The following is a 26,712-nucleotide window of genomic DNA, read 5'->3' on the forward strand; positions in this document are numbered from 1 at the left end:
TCTTCGGCACCTCTCACTGGGAAGGGGTCCCTTGGGTCACTCCCTTCCCAGGTTTCTACTAGTAGGAAAGATGACACCCGCCAGTGGCTGAAGTGCCCAAAAGTAGTCTGTCATAGGGCTTCACGATAATCCTCAGTCCCGTAGACTGAATTAGTCAAGCCCTTCCAACGAGAGAAACCCAAGGAGCTTCTGAGGATGAGGTGGAGATTCTGGCATCTGTTGAGGACCTAGATCTCGCCGGATCCTCAGACACCATGGATGCAGACTGCTCAGGAAATAAATCGGTGGCAGCAGGTGACCCTGAAGCATAAACTGCCTCATTGAATGTTCCATACCTTCCCAGCCTCATGATCATGTCATCCTCCAGTGGAATTGTGGCGGTTTTTTCTGCTGCCTGGCTGAGCTACAGCAACTGTCAAGCTTTACACCTGCTTTCTGCATTGCCCTCCAAAAAAACCTGGTTCCTGACATTGCGGAACCCTGCCTTCTGCAGCTATAAGGGATATTACAGGAACCATAGTGACTATAATCGAGTGTCAGGTGGAGTTTGCATCTATGTCCTGAACTCGGTATTCAGTGAACGTGTGCCCCTTCAATCCTTTCTTGAAGCTGTGGCTATCAGGATAAGGACGACACAGGAAATAACTGTCTGCAATGTATATCTTCCTCCAGATGGGGCGGTACCCCTGAATGCATTTGCTGCACTGATTGATCAACTCCCTAAACCTTTCCTACTTCTGGGAGATTTTAACGCTCGTAACCGCTTGTGGGGTGGCACCGTGCTTTGTGGGCGAGGCACAGATGTCGAAAATTTATTCACACAACTCGACCTCTGCCTCTTAAATACAGGTGCCCCTACATATTTCAGTGTGGCACATTGCACATATTTGGCCATTGATCTCTCGTTTAGCAGTTTTGGCCTTCTCCCATCTATCCACTGGAGAGCACATGATGACTTGTTTGGTAGTGACCACTTCCCCATCTTCCTGTCACTGCCCCAGCATCAGGCCCACGGACGCCTGCCCAAACGGGCTTTAAACAAGGTGGACTGGGAAACTTTCACCTCTGCTGTCACCGTTGAATCTCCCTCCCATGGTAACATTGATGTGATAGTTGAGCAGGTGACTACAACTATTGTTTCTGCAGCAGAAAACGTGATCCCTCGCTCTGTAGGGTGCCCGCGGTGAAAGGCAGTCCCTTGGTGGTCGCTGGAAGTTGCTGAGGCAATTGAGGACCGTCGGCAAGCTCTACAGTGGCATAAGCGTCACCCTTCTCTGGAGCATCTCATAGCCTTTAAACGGCTCCGTGCCCGAGTTTGCCATCTTATCAAATGATGGAAGCAGGAGTGTTGGGAGAGATACGCTCTACCACTGATGATCTTGTGTCCCTAGAGTCTGTCATCCACACAGCCTTTTCCAGATGCCAACACTTGGTTGCCCTCTTTTTTGATTTACAAAAGGCGTATGACACGACCTGGCGGCATCATATCCTTGCCACATTATACAAGTGGGGTCTCAGAGTCCTGCTTCAGATTTTTATCTAAAATTTCCTGTCGCTTCGTACTTTCCATGTCCACGTTGGTGCCTCCCATAGTTCCAACCGGATATAGTTCCATCCATATCCGGGAGAATGGAGTCCCGCAGGGCTCCGTATTGAGTGTATCACTATTTGTAGTGGCCATTAACAGTCTATCAGCAGCTATAGGGCCATCTGTCTCGCCTTCTCTGTATGCAGATGACTTCTGCTTTTCTTACTGCTCCTCCAGTACTGGTGTTGCTGAACAGCACCTACAGGGAGCTATTCACAAGGTGGAGTTTTGGGCTCTAGCCCACGGCTTCCAGTTTTCAGCCGCGACGTCGTGTGTCCTGCACTTCTGTTGGCATCGTACCGTTCATCCAGAACCAGAGCTTTCTTACTGACGATCTACTCACTGTACTGGAGGCATAGTGATTCTTAGGACTGGTTTTCAATGCACGATTGACTTGGCTACCTCACCTTCGTCAGCTTAACCGGAAATGCTGGCAGCACCTCAATTCCCTCCACTGCCTGAGCAACACAACTTGGGTGCAGATCTCTCTACACTGCTGCAGCTCTACAGAGCCCTTGTTCAATCCCGCCTTGACTATGGGAGAGTGGTTTATGGTTGGGCGGCGCCCTCAACATTGCGTTTGCTCGACACATTGTACCATTGTGGAGTTCAACTACCATCAGGAGCTTTTAGGACGAGTCCGGTGACAAGCATGCTGGTGGAGGCTGGAGTCCCTCTATTGAAGATCAGACTTGCACAACTGCTCACCAGTTACGTTGCAGACATTCATAGCTCTCCTGAATGTCCTAATGACTGTCTTCTTTCCCAAACACAGCGGTTCACCTCCCGCCTAGGCGGCCCAGGTCAGGGCTAATGATTGCAGTTTGCGTGCGATATTTTCTGTCTGGAGTCCTCCCTTCACTACCTCTCCTCGAGGTCCATTCACATACACCTCCGTGGTGAAGCTGTAGTCCGATGCTTCACCTGGACCGTGGCCCTAAGGACTCCGTTAACCCTGCGGCTCTCTGCTGTCACTTCCTTTCGATTCTTGAAGTGTTCCGGGCCTCTGAAGTAGTTTACACTGACGACTGGATGGCTGATGGTAATGTTGGCTTTGCCTTTGCCCACAGAGGCCATATTGAACAGCATTCCTTGCCCGATGGCTGCAGTGTATTCACTACATAGCTGGTGGCCATATCTCGTACATTTCAGTATATCTGTTCATGCCCCAAGGAATCGTTTGTGCTGTGTACTGACTCCTTGAGCAGCCTACTAGCCATCGACCAGTGCTACCCTTGTCATCCTTTGCTAGCGACCATCCAGGAGTCCATCTATGCCCTGGAATGGTCCGGTCGTTCAGTGGTGTTTGTGTGGACCCCAGGACACGTCGGAATCCCAGGCAACGAACTTGCTGACAGGCTGGCTAAACAGACTACATGGAAACTGCTTATGGAGCTCGGCATTCCAGTAACTGACCTGCGTTCGTTTTTACGTCACCAGGTTTTTCGGCTTTGGGAGATGGAATGGCATAGTCTCAATACGCACAACAAACTGCATGTCATTGAGGAGACTACGAATGTGTGGAAGTCTTTCATGCGGACCTCTTGCAGGGAATCAGTTGTCCTCTGCCAGCTCTACATTGGCCACTCTTGGGCGACCCACGGCTACCTCCTGCGCCGTGAAGACCCACCTCAGTGTCGATGCGGTGCCCAGTTGACAATGACCCATATTCTGGTGCACTGTCGCACCTTGACTGCCCAGCGATGGAATCTTGGGTTACCGGACTCATTGCCACTAATTTTATCTGACACTGTCTCATTGGCTGATTTAGTTTTACATTTTATTCGTGAGGGTAGGTTTTATCATTTGATCTAAGTTTTAGCACATGTCCTTTGTCCCTCTGTGTCCTCCACCCTAGTGCTTTTAGGATGGAGGTTTTAATGTGTTGCAGAGTGGCTGGCTTCTCCTTTTTATTCTCATGGTCAGCCAGCTGTGGTCATCTGCTTTGTTTTACTGTTTTCATCCCATTTCTTGCGTTTCTTTGGTTTTCTTGTCCCCCTTTTGTCCATTTACATGTTTGTTGCCCTTCATTGTTCTTGTGAGTTTTCCTTCCATTCCGTTTTGTGCTGTCAGTCTTGTTTGTTTTTATTCTCACCCTTGTGGAATTGTTTTATTTGGAACAAGGGACTGATGACCTTATCGTCTGGTCCCTACCCCCCTCTTTTAATCCAACCAACCAACCAACCAACCAACCAGCTGCCATCTGAGAAGCAAAAGCATTAAATCCCATATGCAATAAATACTTTTTAATGTGCAAGTGAAATTTAAACGAAATACGAATCTGCACAATGGTGACAGTTGTTATTTGTTCTGCAATAAAAATCACAATTTGGAAAGAAATATAAAAACAGTGTACAGTTACGATTATTACACCTCTTTTGATAAGAAGACATTCATATAGTCATTCATTTAAATAATATAATGGAAATTAAAGAAATATCTTGCCTTGCTGTAGGGACAATACTTGCCATCCCATTTTCTTTGTAGGGCATACTGCATCATTGGAACCTGAGATGCAGTAGTGCCAGCAGGATGAGACCCACATGACTGATGCAGGTTCGTATGAGCCAGAGAAGGAAAACAAGCCAGGATGATAATTTTTCAAAATGAGTCTGAAAAGGTTATATGACATACTGAGAATCAAATTTTTGTTGCCCCTGGGAGCCATTAGATAGGCAACCTGCAACTGAGTAATGGTTTCATGTCCAAGGATAGTTTTCTGGTGCTGCTGTATAATAAGCTTATGAAACATTTTGGACTTTCTGCATCTTTACAAGTTGTCATATGAAATTTGGTAAATGTGAATTAAAATAGTGATAACACACATGTTTTAAAGTATGGTAGGGAAACTCGGGGTGAATTTACAAATCATCCTAATACTAATCCAACAGGCAGCTGTCTATCGCTACAGGAAACTTCATATTCTCGTGACTGCAGCATACTGACAGGTTGGTATGTTGTTTTCTTTTGGGAACTGTTTAACTCTTAGCTTAAGGGAGAAATAATAAATTAGTGGCTGAACTGTCACAATTTACTCTGTAAAGCAGTATTTTTGCTTGTAGTGCAATTACAATTTGCAACAATATATGGAGTAACTACATATTGGCACTGGAAATTGAAGCAAGTATCATTTGAACTTATTATTCCAAATGGATTCATGTATGACATGTTCAGGATGGTCTGGAATGTGTATCAGAGTTCAGAAGGCTGAACATTATCTGATACACTCCCCCCCCCTCTCTCTCGCTCTCCCCCCCCTCTCACCCTCCCCTCTCTCCCCCTCTCTCCCCCGTCACCCCTCCCCCCCCCCATGAGAATCTTGTCAAATGTCTCCCAGGTTATAGGATAGTATGTGGTAATCTTCACGCTTATTTTCAAACCACACATTTCTATTCTTAGCCGTCTCCTGTAATATTGATCATAGTACTTTCAGTGGAAGCACTTGAGGTGGAAGGAGAAAATAGCAGCGTTGACTGCTGAACATGAAACACATGATTAGTACAGATGTCAGATAATCCAGCTTACAATAGTTGCTTTGTGAATCCCAGATTTGTTGCAACATTTGCTTTATAGCTGATGTCGGATTAAATTCCTCAAATGTGATGAAGACTTTTCAGATTGGTGAATGATTCTTAACCGAGAGAGATTGTTACAGATCAACATCGAAACAATTTAAGCTGCTGTGATATCTCAATATCTATTGCGGGTGTCACAGCTGTGAAATAAGTTTCTTACACAATAGTAGTCAGTTAAGCTAGATATGGAATTTAATTAATGTTTTCCTATGAAGGGTAGTCAAAAGTTTTAATTATAAAGTGAAAAAATTGCGTACTTAATTTTTTGTTTGTTTTTAGGTATATTTATGTAGTCCTGGTATAAACTGAAATTCCTGTGCGCCAGTGATGTAGCATGTCACTAAAGAAGGTGAAACAGAATAGCACAGCCCAGTGGTAGAGTGGAGATGGGCTTTACAATTTTGTTTTGGGTCCTCTAGCAAGATGCTGCTCTACAGCGGCATTGGGATTTCAATGTGTATTGGGACTGTAGACATATGTTGTTGTTGTGGTCTTCAGTCCTGAGACTGGTTTGATGCAGCTCTCCATGCTACTCTATCCTGTGCAAGCTTTTTCATCTCCCAGTACCTACTGCAACCTACATCCTTCTGAATCTGCTTAGTGTATTCATCTCTTGGTCTCCCCCTACGATTTTTACCCTCCACGCTGCCCTACAATACTAAATTGGTGATCCCTTGATGCCTCAGAACATGTCCTACCAACCGATCCCTTCTTCTGGTCAAGTTGTGCCACAAACTTCTCTTCTCCCCAATCCTATTCAATACTTCCTCATTAGTTATGTGATCTACCCATCTAATCTTCAGCATTCTTCTGTAGCACCACATTTCGAAAGCTTCTATTCTCTTCTTGTCCAAACTATTTATCGTCCATGTTTCACATCCATACATGGCTACACTCCATACGAATACTTTTAGAAATGACTTCCTGACACTTAAATCAATACTGGATGTTAACAAATTTCTCTTCTTCAGAAACGCTTTCCTTGCCATTGCCAGCCTACATTTTATATCCTCTCTACTTCGACCATCATCAGTTATTTTGCTCCCCAAATAGCAAAACTCCTTTACTACTTTAAGTGCCTCATTTCCTAATCTAATTCCCTCTGCATCACCCGACTTAATTCGACTACATTCCATTATCCTCGTTTTGCTTTTGTTGATGTTCATCTTATATCCTCCTTTCAAGACACTGTCCATTCCATTCAACTGCTCTTCCAAGTCCTTTGCTGTCTCTGACAGAATTACAATGTCATCGGCGAACCTCAAAGTTTTTATTTCTTCTCCATGAATTTTAATACCTACTCCGAATTTTTCTTTTGTTTCCTTCACTGCTTGCTCAATATACAGATTGAACAACATTGGGGACAGGCTACAACCCTGTCTTACTCCCTTCCCAACCACTGCTTCCCTTTCATGTCCCTCGACTCTTATAACTGCCATCTGGTTTCTGTACAAATTGTAAATAGCCTTTCGCTCCCTGTATTTTACCCCTGCCACCTTTAGAATTTGAAAGAGAGTATTCCAGTCAACATTGTCAAAAGCTTTCTCTAAGTCTACAAATGCTAGAAACGTAGGTTTGCCTTTCCTTAATCTTTCTTCTAAGATAAGTCGTAATGTCAGTATTGCCTCACGTGTTCCAGTGTTTCTACGGAATCCAAACTGATCTTCCCCGAGGTTGGCTTCTACTAGTTTTTCCATTCGTCTGTAAAGAATTCGTGTTAGTATTTTGCAGCTGTGACTTATTAAGCTGATAGTTCGGTAATTTTCACATCTGTCAACACCTGCTTTCTTTGGTATTGGAATTATTATATTCTTCTTGAAGTCTGAGGGTATTTTGCCTGTTTCATACATCTTGCTCACCAGATGGTAGAGTTTTGTCAGGACTGGCTCTCCCACGGCCGTCAGTAGTTCCAATGGAATATTGTCTACTCCGGGTGCCTTGTTTCGACTCAGGTCTTTCAGTGCTCTGTCAAACTCTTCACGCAGTATCGTATCTCCCATTTCATCTTCATCTACATCCTCTTCCATTTCCATAATATTGTCCTCAAGTACATCGCCCTTGTATAGACCCTCTATATACTCCTTCCACCTTTCTGCTTTCCCTTCTTTGCTTAGAACTGGGTTTCCATCTGAGCTCTTGATATTCATACAAGTCGTTCTCTTATCTCCAAAGGTCTCTTTAATTTTCCTGTAGGCGGTATCTATCTTGCCCCTAGTGAGATAGGCCTCTACATCCTTACATTTGTCCTCTAGCCGTCCCTGCTTAGCCATTTTGCACTTCCTGTCGATCTCATTTTTGAGACGTTTGTATTCCTTTTTGCCTGTTTCACTTACTGCATTTTTATATTTTCTCCTTTCATCAATTAAATTCAATATTTCTTCTGTTACCCAAGGATTTCTACTAGCCCTCGTCTTTTTACCTACTTGATCCTCTGCTGCCTTCACTACTTCATCCCTCAAAGCTACCCATTCTTCTTCTACTGTATTTATTTCCCCCATTCCTGTCAATTGCTCCCTTATGCTCTCCCTGAATCTCTGTACAATCTCTGGTTCTTTTAGTTTATCCAGGTCCCATCTCCTTAAATTCCCACCTTTTTGCAGTTTCTTCAGTTTTAATCTACAGGTCATAACCAATAGATTGTGGTCAGAGTCCACATCTGCCCCTGGAAATGTCTTACAATTTAAAACTTGGTTCCTAAATCTCTGTCTTACCATTATATAATCTATCTGATACCTTTTAGTATCTCCAGGGTTCTTCCATGTATACAACCTTCTTTCATGATTCTTAAACCAAGTGTTAGTTATGATTATGTTGTGCTCTGTGCAAAATTCTACCAGGCGGCTTCCTCTTTCATTTCTGTCCCCCAATCCATATTCACCGACTATGTTTCCTTCTCTCCCTTTTCCTACACTCGAATTCCAGTCACCCAACACTATTAAATTTTCGTCTCCCTTCACAATCTGAATAATTTCTTTTATTTCATCATACATTTCTTCAATTTCTTCGTCATCTGCAGAGCTAGTTGGCATATAAACTTGTACTACTGTAGTAGGTGTGGGCTTCGTATCTATCTTGGCCACAATAATGCGTTCACTATGCTGTTTGTAGTAGCTTACCCGCATTCCTATTTTCCTATTCATTATTAAATCTACTCCTGCATTACCCCTATTTGATTTTGTGTTTATAACCCTGTAGTCACCTGACCAGAAGTCTTGTTCCTCCTGCCACCGAACTTCACTAATTCCCACTATATCTAACTTCAACCTATCCATTTCCCTTTTTAAATTTTCTAACCTACCTGCCCGATTAAGGGATCTGACATTCCACGCTCCGATCCGTAGAACGCCAGTTTTCTTTCTCCTGATAACAACATCCTCTTGAGTAGTCCCCGCCCGGAGATCCGAATGGGGGACTATTTTACCTCCGGAATATTTTACCCAAGAGGACGCCATCATCATGTAATCATACAGTAAAGCTGCATGCCCTCGGGAAAAATTACGGCTGTAGTTTCCCCTTGCTTTCAGCCGTTCGCAGTACCAGCACAGCAAGGCCGTTTTGGTTATTGTTACAAGGCCAGATCAGTCAATCATCCAGACTGTTGCCCTTGCAACTACTGAAAAGGCTGCTGCCCCTCTTCAGGAACCACACTTTTGTCTGGCCTCTCAACAGATACCCCTCCGTTGTGGTTACACCTACGGTACGGCTATCTGTATCGCTGAGGCACGCAAGCCTCCCCACCAACGGCAAGGTCCATGGTTCATGGGGGGGGGGGTGTAGACATATAACTACAAACAAATTATGTCCATCAGAGGAAAATTTAATCAAAACTAAATTATGAGCCAGGATAGTTGGCCAGTGCTTCACTCAGTCAAATGCATAGTATTCCCAATAGAAATATAAAAGTGACAAACTATTCTAGCTTATGGAAAACTATTAGCTCCTTCCTTTGGGGGGGGGGGGGGAAGAAGAGAGGAAGATATGTTGGATGAGGTTAAAAAGGTGCAACAGGTCCCGTCCCTCTGACACCAGTATGAAAGGGACCCACCTATACCTAACTTTGTCGTCAGTGCAAATGATTCTCTCATATCCCGGGATCTGAATGACCTGTCTTTCCTTTTTAACCCTCCCAGACCTACTCCCCTTTTCTCCTCAAGGAAGGAACTAATGTTTGGAAAGCTAGGGTAGCTTGTCACCTTTATTTTTTATATTTTTGTTGGTAATTCTAAACATTTTACTCCTGAAGTTAAGTTTTAATCATCAGTTATGTCCCAGAATTTAACAAAAAATTATTCAACTATTTTTTTTTTTGAGAGGCTAATTAAAACTTTTTCTATCCTCTATCTCAAGACCTCCACTCAGTGGGGGAGTGCAGGCTCCACTATTCAGGATTTAAGGTTGTAAACCAGCAGAACAGTTGGCTCACAACACTTTCACAGCTCTGAAGAAACTGAGTCTTACTAGCACACTCAAGTATTTGCTGCTGTCCCGGTAATCTAGAAGAGATTAGCTGTCCCAGAATTATGAGTCAATTGGTGCCACAGTCTCTCAGGGATGAGTGACAATAAATACACTAAAACTTTGCATATCATTATGTTCGATTTAAATTAACTTCCTTTTCCAAAATAACTGTAACTACATTTGAAATTTCTTATTACCCCTAGGAATGCAGAATGTGCCTTTGCCTCATAAAAATTTTTAAATTACACAAATTAATGTAACAGTTTGTATAGGCCATGTGTCAGACTCTCATAATAAATTGATGGATTCCATTTGACAACAGAATACAAGATATCCATTACATGCAGCCCTAAGCTTCCTTATGCATGTATTACACATAAGAACTTTATGACTAAAATCACTACTTGCAATAGTGTAAAAATACAGTGTTTATACTTTCATCAACTGATAAATTGTATGTGTCACCTCTCTGCAGGAATGTAATGAAATATTGCAAGGAGCTTAAGTGTAAATCCTTTGTAGAACTGATGACACATTATGGGGTCTCAGAATAATGGATAATATTTACATAAATAAATATATAGTGTGTACTCTTATTTTCAGGTTTGTTTGATGCTTGGACTAAAATATATCGCCATGAAGGAATAGCAGGCCTGTATAGGGGCTTCTGGGTTAGTTCCTTTCAGATTGTGTCTGGTGTTTTTTACATATCAACATATGAAGGAATGCGACATTTTCTGAGCCGCTGTGAAGTGGACTCTCGTGTTAAAGCCCTGGTTGCGGGAGGTTGTGCATCACTAGTTGGGCAGACAATCATAGTTCCATTTGATGTTCTTAGTCAACACTTGATGGTACTGGGTATTGTGAGTGGAAACACAAAGAAAGAGGTAACTACATTCTTTCTTCTCTCAGAATTTTGGAGTAGCATTTGCATCTGTTTCTAGGGCAGCAGTAGGGAGAAAAGATAATCAACATTGTTAACTTCACAGTACCCCTTTAAGTGTTTTACTTTTTGGCTATACAGAGTCTGCCAGAAAAAAAAAAATGTGTACACACTTTAAGGAATGAAAAGTATCACTTATGTGTTTATTTTACATTTAATAATTGATCACACATGTTGTAAAACCTTCAGTTTAGCATATGGTTACTTTAAATGTTCAAAGCGTTCACCATTGGCGGCTATACACATAACAGAACAATGAGCGGTCACAGCATCTACATCAGTCAATGTTACGGTGGAGATTGCTGCACATGTCACTGTAATCTCCTGGCGAAGTTCCTCCAGTGTGTGTGGCTTATGTCGATTGACATTATCTTTCTCAGTTCCCCACAAGTAAAAGTCCATAGCTGTTAGATCTGGCGACCGTTGAGAGAACTCAGTGGGCCCTCTTCGTCCAATCCAGTGCCCCGGAAAATTATCATCCAGGAAAGCTCGTACGGCTAGGTGGTAGTGTGGTGGCACCTTGTGCTGTTGGTAGAAGACCTCTTCATCATCTCCATAAAGTGCATGTATACCTGGCAAAATTGATGAGAGTAACATTTCCAGGTACAATTCTCCAGTGACAGTAGCATCAAAGAAAAATGGTTCTACTAAGCCCCTGGATGATAGTCCACAACACACATGAACCCCTGGTAGATTGAGCATTTTATCCACATAAACATGCGGATTTTCAGGTGCCAAGTAGACACTGCTATGCCGATTCACGGTTCCATTAATTTTAAATTGTCCCTCGTCGCACCACACTACCTTTGTCACAAATTGATATCATTTGCAAAATTGCATTCAGTGATCAGGATCGTCATCGTTAATCATGTGCAGCAATTGTGGAATGTAAACTTTTCACTTTCCAGCTTTCAGAATTCTTTGTTCACTTGTACTGCTAAACCCTACTTCACATGCACATTGCATAGCAGACTTCTGTGGAGAATTAACAAACATTTCCAACATGAGAGCTGACGAAGCAGGACTTACAGCTGTACACTGTCTTCCTGATCTTCATTTTTGACTATCACAAATTGTTCTATACAATTCAAACTTGTCAATGATGTGTTTAATTGTTATGTGGGTTGGTGGTTCTGTTTCAAATTCCCGCCTCCACTGATGTTGCACTTCAACGGGATTATCAAACTTGTAAAACCACTTCACAGTACATTTTAGTTATTTGAATGTCAAGCATGCTGCAGCCATCTTGTTTTCTCAATACCGAGATGAAAGTACTAACATCTGTTTAGTCAAAGACCATACTACAACACACTCGTAGCTCAAATCGAACAACAATATTGATATCTTGACAGAGACTGACAAAGAGTGTATACATTTTTCTGGCAGACTCTTAATTACATTGTGTATATTTTGCATCTTTAGCTTATAAGTAAAACATCTCGTAATAATTTCAATGATAGAATTCCATTTTGTTGTAGCATTGTTAATGTTCATTCCAAGGATAAAAAATTTGTTTCTGCTTTCTGAACTGTGTTGAAGTATGTTGTGAAACTGATATTAGTAAGTCAGTGTTTCAAAGTTACTTATTCACACTTATTACTTTAATGTCAGTCTCTGAATCATTTTTTAAATAATGTGTAGTGAACTTTGTTTCCACCCTTGTGTGACTTATTTTTGGTTGTTCGTAATTGAATGTATTATCACTTAGAAATACCAAAAGAGGAATGAAAAAGCATATTGTCTGCTGGTAGACACAACTGGGATACATGTGATGCTGATAATTATTTCTGTTGAAATCTTGAAAATGAAGGTTATACCTCCAGTGGGTTAGCTGTTGTAGAAGACTGCTTCCTAACAGACACTGAGCAAGTTAACAAAAAAAAAAAAAAAATTCATTTGGTACCAAACATCAGTTTTGCAAAAGAAACACTAGAGTAACAAAATTGTTAGAATATTCAAAAATATTTGTTTAGATCAAAATTTACTTTAGGTTACTTTGACAATTGTAATTTGTCTAAAAATATTGATCAATAATTGTAGGACATTCTTTAGATTGATGGAGCAGTTTGAATGCATATTATTTCATATAAGCTGCCAATAAAACATTGTTGCAAAAAAGGATAGCCACACGTTTTATTTATTCAGAAAGATGAATGGATCTGATGTTTTCATCATAGAATTCACTGCAAAAATTGGTGCATCTTCTTTTTTCTTGCTGGTCTATGCTCTAAAATATGTATGTGAAGATTTTTATTTGTATTGATCCTAAAATGAGTCCAGTGTGTAAAAAGACGTTTTCTACATAACTATAAAACATATTACTCATAACAGATTATTTGGTGCAATGGAAGAGCATCAAAAGTTAAAACTGTTTCCTAGAACAAAATTTTGAACACAGTCTGCTGTTGCAGCAGCAGCAGCAGCAGCAGTAGTAGTATTTCAATGGAATTCTAGAAACATGCCTCACAGACTAAGCTTCCAACTGATGAGATGCAATGCAAAAAGTGCTTACACCGTGGACTAAGAGTCTGTGACACATTCTTTTCTGCCCCAAACATTCATACTTGACATACTGGCATCAGCCTCCTATCCAGCCACCTTCCTCCTCCAGGAACAGGGGCCAAAACTGCTCTCTTATGTTTTACCCCTCATTAGTTGGAATCCTACAATTAACCTTTTACTGAGTGGGAACTGCTTCTGGCCATCTCCTTTTCCCACAATTCAGCCCTTGGCCCCTAATTCCATCCACAACAAAGTGCTTCAAAACGTCGATCCTACATGACATATCTCCTCTGGGTGTTTAACGGTATTTGGCTCCATGGCGTTTCCCCTCTCAATTGAGGGGCAGTATTGTGGTTCCTGTCCTTAAGCCTGGAAAGGATCTGTTTTCCCTCGATAGTTATTGATTTATCAGTCTGACCAACATTCCCAGCAAGTTGTTTGAAAGGATAGTGGCTCGTCAGCTCTGTTGGGTCCTTGAATCTTGGGCCCCCGTGCCTAATAAACTTCACGCAATTAAGGGGCTCCAACCACATTCTTCCTTCTGCGTCTTGCGGCGGGAATCTGCCATCTTTGTATCAGCCATACCAGGTTGACCCTTGACTTTTTACTCCATAATGAGCCACATCTCTTTGTAGTTGTGGGGCCACCTCACAGTGATCCATATTCTGTTAGATTTTTTCCTACATTTTGGCCTTCACACTAAATTTACCCTCCCCGTCTCCTTGTCATGTGTGTTAGTGGATGGCTCTCTCATGGTTACATCTGTGCTGGGTTTTCTTTGCAGAAGTGGTTTGATCTCCCAGATTTAAGTATCTGAATTTCCTTCAGAATTGGACTTCCTTGGTTAGCATTGGTTTTGAAGGCCTTTCGGTATTGCCTCCATGTTGGCCAGGTTCCCCCACCCCCTTTCACTACATTTTGTCTGATCTTCTGTGCACTTTTGTTCCCCCCTTTTCTTGTCTTCTTCCCTGGTGTTATCTCCATCCTGACACAATCATGGAATGGTGTGGGAATCTGTATGGGTCCGTGGAGGTGCTGTTGCTCATAGCACCTGCAGGATGCACCCTGCCTCCCCCCCCCCCCTGCCCCCCCCCCTCCCCACCCCCTTTTCCTGTTTTTTGCTCCTCCTGCTGGCCTGACGTTCTTTCTGCCTCTTTGATTGCCCATTTTCGTCTCCCATCAACTGGACTGTGCTCTTGGGTGTCATTCCTCACTTAGTTTCTGGCACCTTGGATTGTGGGGCGGATGACCTCGCTGTTTGGACCCACCCCCCAAAATCTACCAGACAACATGTTCTGGTCTGTTACCACATGAATTTATGTGTTGTGAGGAGCTATTGCTTGCCACTATCACAGTCACTAGATGATGCACTATTCATTTTGTGTGCAATTTTTAGTGTGTCCATCATGTAACAGTCCAGATTTATTTTCAACAATGTAGGAAAAGATAGACTGCTACTTATTGTAAAGATAAAGACATTATGTTGCAGACAGGCACAATTAAGATGCTTACATAAAGCTTTCAGCCACAGCCTTCATCAGAAAAAGAGAAACACATACTATTCATTCACACAAGCAATCACACCTCGCACACACATTACCACCAACTCCAGCAGCTTTGGCCCGAATGATTCTGGCCCAAGTTGCTGGAGTTGGTGGTTGTGTATGTGAGGTGTGCTTGCTTCTGTGAATGAGTGGTTTTTCTCTCTCTTTTTCTGAAGAAACCTGTGACTGAAAGGTTTGTGTAAGTGTGTAATAATTGTACCTGTCTGCAACGTAATGTGTCATCATCTGCTATGTATTTTTTCCTACAGCGTTGTCCATTTGCTCTTCATTCTTTGAAATGCAAATATTTAGTACCAAGCTAGGTGGTGCAGTGGTTAGCACACTGGACTCGCATTCAGGATGACAACGGTTCAAACCTGTGTCCAGCCACCCCGATTTAGGTTTCCTATGATTTTCCTAAATCACTTTAGGCAAATGTCGGGCCGGTTCCTTTGAAAGGGCACAACTGACTTCCTTCCCCATCCTTCCCTAATATATATTGGGACCGATGACCTCGCTGTTTGAGCCCTTACCCCATGTCAGCCAACCAACCATTTGATTTAGTAAGGAGTTATTTATATTCTTATTGTTATGTTTTTTACTGTAGGTTCCATCATGTTTTTCTTCTTTAGTTCAGCTGGCTGTGCATATCATATTTTTTAAAGTTGTTTTTTCCTGTGACTCTAAAATCTATTTGGTTTTCACATTCAGATAACACCATTCAGTTAGATCAGTAGCTGGTAGGTTACCAGGAACTATAGCAGATAGCAAATATTTCCTACTTGTGTCACTCTTATTTATTTGTATAGCTACTTTGAAACTAATGTATTATGAAATTTGTTTCTCTAGATGCTTCTGAATCCATTGGGCATTTCTTTAAAACCTGGCCGATCTCGTCTTGAAGTAACCATTGATATAGTACGACAAGTGTACATACAGGATGGTTTCAAGGGATTCTATAGAGGCTATGTTGCATCACTATTTACTTATGTGCCAAATAGTGCTATGTGGTGGGGATTCTACCATTTCTATCAAGGTAAGCTATATGATTACAAAATTATCTAAGACTTTGCTAGATCACCCAGTAGTAAATGTCTTCATTGTAAGGTGAACTGACCTCATGTGACAGAAATGGCTTTCATTGTCATCAAGCCCTTTGAAATGTGCGTCAGTGTACAGAAAATAAGTGGCAGTCAAAGGATTATTATTATGTTGATCTTTTTATAATGAATTACATCAGAAGGAGGAACCGTGTATATGTATTCTGCATGTTCAGAGAAAAAACCTGTACTTAGTTTTTCAGTATGCTGTGCTGAGTGGTAAACATAAATAGGACAAGAAATATTAACTGGTCTTTTCAACTTCCACTACTCTCCAGAGAGGATGTTTGTGCTTACTGGTAATTGTACTGCCAATGCTGCAGTGTAACTGGTAGAGTGAAGCTGTCAGCTGAAGATGTTTATCAGTCAGGAAGGTAAATTTGATTGAAGGGTATATACAAGGTGTAAACAATAACAGTTTACGTCGTACCATAGTGGTGTAGATGAAGTCAAGATGAACAAATTGTTCAGGACACTTGTGTTATATCAAGTCAGTAAAGTACCTCAAATCAGCCTACAAAAACCACGAAGTTGTGGTGCATATGTTTAGTAACAAATTTTGCTATTCTCATTTCTCTATGCACAAACTATTATTTCTAGAGCAAAATGAATAGGAACTCCTTTGTAGGAAATTTATTTTAGTTTAATTTTGCTCTAAGATATGTTTTTGCTAGAGGCCATTGTTTTTCAGTTATTCAAAAGAAACACACAAGTGGCCGTCAAATGCCCTCTCATCCCATGCTTAATGACCCACTGGTCAGGATTTTTGGTATGTTGCTCATGGCACTCCCTCAAACCACTGTACAAAACGTTGCAACTACATGAATTATTTTCAGTATTCGACCTGTTTCGGGGCTAAATGTGGGGTGAGAGTGTGTTTGAAGTTCGCTTTTGTACTATTTCTTGAATATTCAAAAACCACAGCCTCTAGTGAAATGAATTCCAGTACAAGATTAAAATAAATTAAATTTCCTACAAAAATTGAGTTTTCTTTTTTTCTCTGTGACTAATTTGAACATACGAGTAGATTGCCAAGAGAATATTGAAAACCTTGCACAAAGGGTGATACATACTGTAGCTTAGGTGGTTTTTATAGGCCAAGTTGCGGTACTTCACTGACTTAGTACAACAAGTGTCCCATATAAAACTCATTGTTTTGAGTGTCTCCACACCACCGTGGTACATTGTAAAAAAAAATGATCATTTACAGCCTTCAGGTTCAAGAGAGAACAGTAACTGTATGAGTTGATGGGAAGACTGAGACTGCTTTCAGATGTAATGTAGGTAGCAGGTAGTAGCAGTTTGCAATGAGTTCTTGTGGTGTACTCTGACAATGACTTGGATTTGTCGGTTGCATTGGGGTGACAGGACAGACAAAGAGAAGACTCTTGTGGTGTTAGCAGAGGTTAAGGTCAGGAGGATTATGGAAGTGAAGGATATATTGCAAGGATAATTCCCATCTGCATAGTTCAGAAAAGCTGGTGCTGTGGGGAAGGATCCAGATGGCATGGATTGTGAAGCAGCCGTTGAACTCGATCTTGTGCTGTGCCACTGGGTAGTCAGTTTTTGGCCAAAATTTGATAGTGGCCATTCATTCTGGATGGCAGCTGGTCTGTGAACATGCTTACATAAAATACTGTGCAGAAATTGCAGCACAGCTGGTACATGACATGTCTGCTTTCACAGGTGGCCCTGCATGTGATGGGATAGGATAAGCCCGTAACAGGATGATGATAGGATGTGTTGGGTGGGTAAATGGGGTGCCCTTGCATCTGGGTCTTCCACAGGGTATGACTCCTGAGTGGCATAGGGATCGACCAAGATGATGTGTCGGTTGGGTGGGTAGCAAAATACCATTTTAGGAGGGGTGGGAAGAACAATGGGTAGGATCTCCCTCATTTCTGGGCATTATCATAGATAGTCGTAGCCCTGGCAGAGGACGTGGTTCAGTTGCTTAGGTCTGAGATACTATATCATGAGGGCCCTCTCTTTTGTAGTTGGTTCTTGTGGGTGGTGCAAGGATTTAGGATATTGAAGATATGGTGTGGGAAGTTGGTTTTCAGGCTACATTTTGGGGAAAGTATCTTTTCCATGAAGCCCTTTGTGAGATGTTCAGCCTACTGGGAAAGTCAATTCATCACTGCAAGTATGCAGTCCAAGGTTGACCAAGCTGATGGGGAGCTATTTTTTTGGTGTGGAAAGGTTGACAGCTGTCAAAATGCAAGTAATGGTGGTTAGTGGGCTTGCTATGGACAGAGATATGGATGGAGCTATCAGATTAGTGGAGATCAATGTCCAGTGTGGTCATGTGTGACTTTCACAGCACCAGCTGCGGTTGCTTTGACTGTAGTGAATTCTGCCCTACAAACCACCTGAAGGCCAGATTGCAGTTAAACATTATCCAAGCAACAAATTACTACATTTCTTCTTCAGATCAACCCACCTCACCACACACATTGCTCCCATCATAACCTTACATCTGTTCTTTTTTCTTTCTCCCTTGCACAATGATATAATGTGTGATAGATTTTTCTCACTGTGCAGTACTATCCTACATCCCTCACCATTATTTCTTCCAGTCTTTTTATTCCCCAAATGTTCACCGTGTTATCCTTAGTTCCCTGAACAACCACCTAATGCTTCCATTTGCCCATCTCCCATGGCTGTTTAATGCCCTCCTCTGAATTGCAAACTCCCCCTGGATGCCAAAGAGTATGTGCCCATTGTGACTGAATCATGGGGACTCCGAACAACAGTTTACTGGCCTCGTAGCAGTTGCTGAGGCTGGGTGGCACCCATGGGGAGAGCCCCCATTTGGAGTGAGTGGCACAATAGTGGATGGCTTGGAATGAAGCAGATGAAGCTTTCTCCCACTAGTTTTCATATGGCCCCAAAATTCTTTTCAGAAGGGAATAATGCATTAAACAAAGAGAGAGATGACCCCAGAATGTTCCTTTCCTGGGCTACACTGTGGGAGGAATGTAGGGCTAAGCGACAAGCCGAGAAATACTTCCCCCAATACCTGGTTTGTTCAAGGACAGATGGGGATTCTTTTTGCCACAAAGCCTTTATTTTTCTAGAGATTATAGAGGACAAGTATGGGGAAGTTGCAGCCATCTCCAAAATGAAGATAGGCTCAGTTCTGATTAAAACAGCATTCCCTGCCCAGACAAGGGCATTGCTCACTTGTGATAAGCTGGGTGACATTCCTGTGACTAACGTTCATAATAATAGTCTTAAGTAGGGTTCAAGGCATTGTTTTCCATTGTGATCTTCTCCTACAGTCTGATGACGAGCATCGTGCCAACTTGGAGCAACAGGGTGTATGTTTTGTCCGTCGTGTCCATAGGGGCCAAAGGACTACAGCATTGCTGCTGCGGCCTTCATCTTGATCTTTGAGGGCAATGCGTTGCCTGACAATGTCCACGCTACATGGAGGTAATGCCGCTGGATGTCCAGAGTGGAACAGCAGCCATTTTATCGGCAGCCGACTTAGTGATCCCCTATTCTTTGGGATTCCCTCATCAGAAGACAGTACCTTGGTGGACGTCAGAAGCCATCGAGGCCGTTAGATGTCACAGGCAGCCTTTCCAACACCATAAGCAACATCAATCAGTGGAGCACCTCATTGCCTTTAAATGGCTCCGTGGCCAGGTCTGCCACATAATAAAATGATGGAAGCAAGAATGGTGGGATGGTATGTTTCAATTATTGGACCACGTACTCCTCGTTGGCAGATTTGGATAAAGATCAGATGCATGTACAGATACCAATCCCCTGCAGGTGTACCTGGTATTTGCTTGATGGTGTTGTCTTCACTGGTCCAGATACTGCTGCAGAACATTTCACTCTGCATTACGCTCAAGCCACTCATCTGAGAACTGTCATCCTGCCTCTCATGTCCTCAACAGTGGGTGGAGTGATGAGCGATTGCACTTGTCTTTCACTAAATGCCACCTGGAGCCATACAATACTCCATTCATTGAGTGGGAATTTTTCAGTACACCAGCCCTTTAGGCTGATAACAGCTCCAGAACCACACCGCATCCACAACTAAATGCTTAAACACCTATCAGTGGATTGCCAGCATCATCTCTTTACCACCTTCAGTACTATCTAGAGCAAGAGTGAGATACATTTCAATGGTGAGACAGCATCATCTTCCTGGTACTGAAACTTTGTAAGCACACCCTACAGGTGAGCAGCTATCGACCAGTTAATCTGACCAACGTTCTCTGTAAGTTACTCAAATCCATGGTGAGCTGGCAGTTGTGTTGGCTCTTTGAGCTTCAGGGCCTTCTGGTTCCATCCCAGGGTTGTATTTGCCAAAGCCATTTCACTGCTGATAAGTTGGTTTGCTTGGAGTCTGCCATCCAGACAGCTTTTGTCCAACATCAACATGTTATTGCTGTCTACTTCGACCCGCAGGAGGCTTAAGACACCACATCTTCGCCACCTTTCATGAGTGATGACTCTGAGGCTTCTTCAGATTTTTGTTCAGAACTTCTTGTTGTGCCATACTTTCTGGGTTCAAGTTGATGCTTCCCATAGTACTCCCCAATATCCAAGAGTGTCCCTCTCTTTCTAGTGGCCATAAGTGATATTGCAGCAGCTGTGGGGTCTTCAGTATCACCATTCTTGTATGCCGACAATTTTTGCTTTCACTAGTGCTTCTCTAGTGGGGTTGTTGGTGCTTCTCTAGTGGGGTTCTTGGTAGCACTGACTGCAGGGTGCCATTCGAAAGGCTCTCACCCACAGCTTTCAGTTTTCAGCCCCCAGGACTTGTTTCTTGCACTTATGTAGACATTGTACTGTTAATCCACAACAATAACTTTACTTCAATGACCAATTACTTAATGGGGTGGAGACTTAACTGCTTTTTGGGACTGGTCCTCTATGCCCAGTTGTTGTGGCTTCCCCATCTTTGCCACTTTAAGCAAAGGTGCTGGACACACTGTGCTGCCTCAGTAACACCAGCTGGAGTTCAAACCGCTCTACCCTTCTACAGCTTTACAAAGTCCTGATCCTGTCTTTTCTTGATTATGGAGGTCGGGCATATGGTTCAGCTCTGCCCTCAGCATTGCGATCACTGGACCCGATACAACACTGTGTGGTCTGACTTTCCACAAGAGGCTTTTGAGCTAGCTCTGTGAACAGCCTATTCCCAGAGGCTGGGGTCCCACCACTACAGATCGGATGCCAACAACAGTTACTCAATTGTGCTGTACTTGTTTGCAGCTCCCCTCAGCATCTGATGTACTATACCCTTTTTCCTGGTAGGGAGATCTATCTCCCACAACAGAGGCCAAGGTCTGACATCGTGATCACAGTTTGCATAGTGTCTGTGATCTGAATTCCATTTTTCCCCATTTATCAGGGAGAAACCATGTGCGCCGCAATGATGTGTGCCCCGTCCTTGGATCTACCTTGACTTCTTGTTTGGACCAAAAGACTCGGAGACCCTATGGTTTCTCACAGTCTTTTCCTGAACGTCCTTGATGCATTTCCTGGCTCAGACATAGTACATGCTAATGGTTGTGCGATCAACGGATGAACCCAGTTTTGCCTACACGTTTGCAAGATACAATGAACTACACTTCCTGCTGAACGGATGCAGTGTATTCACTGCAGAATTGGTGACCATTGTTAGAGTACTCAGCTACCTTCGTTCTTGCACTGGCAAGTTGTTCTTAATTGACAGTGATTCCTAGAGTAGTCTTCAGGCTGTAACCAGTGCTACTCTTGACACATGGTCGTTGTGATTATCTGGGATATCCTGTGTGACCTCCGCTAACACTGGACCATCTTTGTATGGACTCCTGGTCACATTGCGGTCCCAGGGAATGAACATGCTGATCAGTGAGCCAAGTTAGCTACTAGGATGCCAACTTTGGAGATGGAGGTACTTAAATCTGACCTTCTGTCAACTCTAAGCTGACATTTGATGGAGGCTCGGAATGCAGATTGATGTACCTCTGTTCCTCCAAGTGTAAAGGAGGCCACGATCTTGTGGCAGTCTTTCCTCCAGGGTTCTTGATGGGAATCTACTGTTCTCTGTCAGCTTCACATTGGCCACACTTTGGTGACCTAAGGTCACATCCTCCAGTGTGAGGATTCACCATACTGTCAGTGTGATGTGTGTCTCACAGTGGCCTTCGTCCATTTGGATTGCTCTAATTTGGCCACCTTACGACGAAACCTTAAACTTGCTGACATGCTACCTCTGGTGCTAACGGCTGACGCCAAAGTGACTGGTTTGGTTTTACATTTTACCTGTGGAAGTGGTTTTTATTCCTCTCTGTGATGCATGATACATTATCCTTGTTGGCCGATTAAGGGATTGGTGGGGTGCCCCATCACCTGCTCTGACCCCGAGAGGCGTTGCTTGATGGTCCGGTCTGGCTCCTGCTCTACCAACCTTTCTAATTCTTGTTATTCTTTTACATCTGTCATTAGTTGACAGACTCATAGTCTTTATTCTCTTTCCTGAGATTTTATCTTGTTTGTGTAGCTAGTTTTCTTGTGGTAATAGAGAATGTGGAAGCACTGGTCACATGGAGAGAGCATGTCTCTGGTTGCATAATGTGTCCTGGGGGCCTCCAGCTGCTTTCTAAATGGGTTAACTTACCCACCTTCACCCTTTTATCCGTCTTGTTTCTGCTTGATTCTGTCTGTTGGCTTTCTTAATTCATTGATACATTCGAGTCTGTTGGGATTTCTCTTTTGTATACTTCCCCTTCTGGGGACTAGTCTTGTATTGACACACAAAGGGTTAAGTAACGGATGGTCTTCTGGTTTGGTGCCCCTTTAACCTCTGCATTGTTCCCTCAGCCAAGTACAGATGTCTTGTGCCTATGGCACTGATGACAGACCATGTAATGACTTCAGTGATATGTTTTACAATCTGCACAATATGTTGGGATAGTACTTTTCACCAGGGCTTTTTTATGCATACTGAGATTTATTTACCAAAATTACAAATTTTGACTCGTCACTAAACCAAACCTGAAACGAAAAGAAAAAACTATAAAGATTTGCTTTAGGATTAGCCTCGAACTCAAAAATTTATGCATCACTACTGTATGAAGGCAAGTACTGCCCAATGTAATGATACTTCCCGATTTCCGGAAGTCCAAATCTCTAGGTTTGCCCTCCTTTGCCCATGCAGGACGTTTTGACATCATAGCAGTTAATTTAGGCTTTTGGGCAGGTACTGTGAGCCTTGTAGTTCATTTGTGAAAGTTTGTGTCCTACAGTTCTTTCAGATGAAGTAGTGCCACTGTGTTCTAGTTTCATTTTAATTTCTTTTGGCAAGCAAATTGGTTCTCACTGTGTATCTTTTCCAAGGAGCGCTCAGATCTTGGTGAAAATACTGGTCTTCTGCCACACCAATTCTTCCTTTGAGGGACTATGTCTTCTCCAAAATAATTTTTCTTCTTTACACACATACAAATGATTATGAGATGCCTAGTCTTCGAGAAATCTCTCAATTTGAGTACACATTGGTACCAGTCAGTGCTTTTACCTCTATAATCTTTTGGAATGTCAAATCATTGACTTTACCAATGTTTTTGAATCTTAGGGTATCTCAAATCACTCTGTAATCAATGAACTTTAACGTTAGAGGCCACAGCTGATAAATACATCAGGAAACCAACAATATTAAATGTTAATAATGCGTTCACACTTCAAACACATCAGACCATGCTGTTATCACGACTGTAACTGGCAATTGTTCATCAAGAAGCAGCTCTCTCAAGAATAGTGCAGCCAACAAATGAGCTCATTTCATTCTTTAATAAAATTCAACCTATTAAACAAAGATAGGTGAGCCTGTTTACAGAATCAAGTCCCAGAAAGAAATGAATTGTAAAAATAATTGGATGCATTTAATAATATTAATGCAGAAGAAGCCAAGTAGAGCAGTCACTATAGTGTAGTGGTTATGATACTAGATTTTGCACGGAGGGTGATGGTTCAAAACTCACCTGAACTGAAACATTTTAATTTCTGTCTTTGGTTCGATTACATTCTAGAAGTATCCACAAATGGCAAGAATCATTGTACAGGAATATTCTGTAGCTGTATATATACCATACGTGTTCTGGCCGGAGGCAGTTAGCTCTGCGCTCTTGTATGTGCAAGTGCCGTGTAAACCTTCGTTAAGTAAAGTTTGTGTTAGTCATTCATCTACTTACACCTTCCTCTACACAACATTATTCTGGTGGAGACACTCAGTATTGGAACTTATGATACTGCACATTATCGACGACACAGTGGCTCCCATCAGGCCACGAAGGAGCCGCCGTTTATGTGACAAGAAACCCAAGTTCGAGCCATATTCAATAGATTGCAATCCACCGGAGACAGAAGGAGAGGACGACGTCACGCTGACAGCAGCTGTGTGCCACCACATGAGACATCCTTCCGGGTTCTCTGGTGACGATGGCCAAGATACAAACAAGTGGCTGAAGGTATATGAGCATATAGCCAAATTTAACAAAAGAGATGACACCATGTGTTTGGCTAACATATTTTTCTACTTGGAGGGCACTGCCAAGCAATGGTATGAGAACAATGAGGAGAAGTTCACAAGCTAGGAAGTATTCCAAGTGGAACTGCAGTATTTCGGCAACACACGACAGAAGTGCAAGGCTGAAGATGAATTAAAGTGCAGGGTACAGCATCCAGGAGAAACAACAGCATCCTACATTCAAGACATCTTGGAGCTGTGTAAATTAGTGGATCATCGAATGAAGGAGGAAGATAAGGTTGCACATCTTTGCTGAGGACATGTACGAGGGTCACTCCAAAACAAATGCACACTATTTTTGTAAAAATACAGTTTTCATTCTGCATGTGTGAAAGTTTTACAGTGTGTAGATACATCCTTCCCACTTGTTTTCAAACTTGGAGGGATAGAGATTATGTGGAGAAATGAAAATATTGTTCCTAAAGGGTGTATCTACACGCTGTAAAACTTTCAAACATATAGAATAAAAGATGGAGTTAAAAAAAAAAAAAAAAAAAAAAAAAGTGTACATTCCTTTTGGAGTGACCCTCGTATCAAGCCCTACTCCTGAAGGAGGTTTTGACAGAAGGCTTCATAAAATTGTGCCAGTATATCGAGACAATGCATCAAAAAAGAATTACACGCAAGAAGTTTGAATGCTTCCAGATGTCGTATCGATGTCTGTGATGGAGGAAGAAACTGATTTAACAAGTGTTCTTCGTCAGATAGTGAGAGGGGAAGTTCAGAAGGCACTTGGATTGCACGCTGAGCAAAAAAGTGAGAGGTCATAAGGGAGGAAGTGGAACAGACATCGAACCCAATCTCTCGTCCTTCATTTCCCATTAAAACAGTGAAAAAGTCGAGACCGAGGCGAAGTTATGTTCCTACAATGCCGCATGAGGAACCTGTTTGGGCACCAAGAAAGACTGATATCTGGAGAACCCAGGATAACCAACCAGTATGTTTCCACTGCAGACAATCGGCTTGTGTGATGCACTATTGTCGAGAAAGGTGGTGGATATTTGATGACGCCTGCACCAGAAGACAGCAGACCGATCTTAGCTGATGCCAACTCCAGGACAATGAAGATGAACAAGGAGAGGTGGGTGCTGGACGAAGTAGGTCACCATTGCCACATGCTAGCCGCTGGAGAAGATGCTCTCCAACACGCCAGCCAAGGTCACCATCGCCGTTTAGAAGCTCCAGCCGATCATCTAGCCGCCGCAACCTGGAAAACTAAAGGGTGCAACCTTCCTTGGAGGTGAGGCCGCCAAAGAGAAAAATCCTCTGCCGTCGATCACTACAAAAACGATATGAAGCTACGTCGATATCCTCATGGATGGCCGACCAGCCCAAGCTCTTGTGGACTCTGGAGTATCATATTCAGTCATTTCGGAGATGTATCGTCGCCAGTTGCAGAAAACTGTATTCGTCGACAACAAAACATTTCTGCTGAAGGTGGCTAATGGGGAAAACGTGAAACCTACAGGAAGATGCCTCATTCATGTGGGTGTAAGTGGCCATACACAGCCCTAAGAATTCATCATCTTACAAGAGTTTAGTCATGACGTCATTCTCGGAAAAAGCTTCTCAAGCAATTATAGATTGTGTTCGCTCGAAGATTATGCTAGATGAGATGAGATACTGTGGACAGGAAGATTCGCATCCGAGTGTGTGGAGACTGTGTGTGCTGGATGAAGTGATCATTCCTACGGTCAGTGCTAGAAAGGTAGCTGTCATGTGTCATGCCATGCATCAACCCATGGATCTTGTAGCAGAATGTAAGAGAAGCATACCACTGAAGAATAACTTGGTCATCCCAGCCTCTGTCATCTCGTTTAAGAATGGATTCAGTGAATTGTGGATAGTTATTTGTCGCCAAGAACCGCAGATCCTTCCAAGACACATGTATGTAGCAAACGGTGAGCTGTTAATTGCAGAACAGCTGAACGTCAGAGAAACCTCCCGTGCCGAGTCTGTGGGCGAAATTAGCGCTACCACTACGAGACAAGATCTTCCAGCTCGATTATCACCACGTCTCACTAAGGAACAACAGAAAAAGCTACTTGCCATTCTTCAAGAGTTCTCTGAATGCTTCAATTCACAGGTGAAGAGCAAATTAGACATATCGATTGTGAAGCACCGAATTAGCACTGGAGACCATCAACCAATAAGCCAGAAAGCATACTTTCAGCAATGGAACGTCGAATAATTTATGACAAGGTAGAGAACATGATGAAGAAGAATGACATCATTCAGCCTTTGCAGAGCCCACGGTCATCACCTGTGGTTCTCGTCAGGATGGAGGATGGCAGTTGGCGCTTTTGTGTTGATTACAGAAAGCTTAATAAGATAACTAAAAAGGACATTTACCCTCTTCCACGAATTGGTGATACACTAGATTGTCTGAAGTGGGCTAAGATTTTCGCAACAATGGACATATACTTGGGATACTGGCAAATTGAAGTAGATGAGACTGATTTTGAGAAA

At 42.6% G+C, this 26,712-nt stretch overlaps 1 protein-coding gene across 1 annotated transcript in view; it reads left to right on the forward strand.

Annotated features, from left to right (window-relative positions):
* Nucleotides 1–26,712, forward strand: part of LOC126481238 (solute carrier family 25 member 44) — a 140,553-nt gene that overhangs the window by 66,131 nt on the left and 47,710 nt on the right. Inside the window, exons 3-4 of the mRNA XM_050104852.1 lie at nucleotides 10,225–10,508; nucleotides 15,460–15,646. Of these exons, the coding sequence (XP_049960809.1) occupies nucleotides 10,225–10,508; nucleotides 15,460–15,646 (471 nt within the window). The remainder of the gene's footprint in view (nucleotides 1–10,224; nucleotides 10,509–15,459; nucleotides 15,647–26,712) is intronic.

Source organism: Schistocerca serialis, chromosome 5 (assembly GCF_023864345.2).
Source record: "Schistocerca serialis cubense isolate TAMUIC-IGC-003099 chromosome 5, iqSchSeri2.2, whole genome shotgun sequence".
NCBI classification, from domain to species: domain Eukaryota; kingdom Metazoa; phylum Arthropoda; class Insecta; order Orthoptera; family Acrididae; genus Schistocerca; species Schistocerca serialis.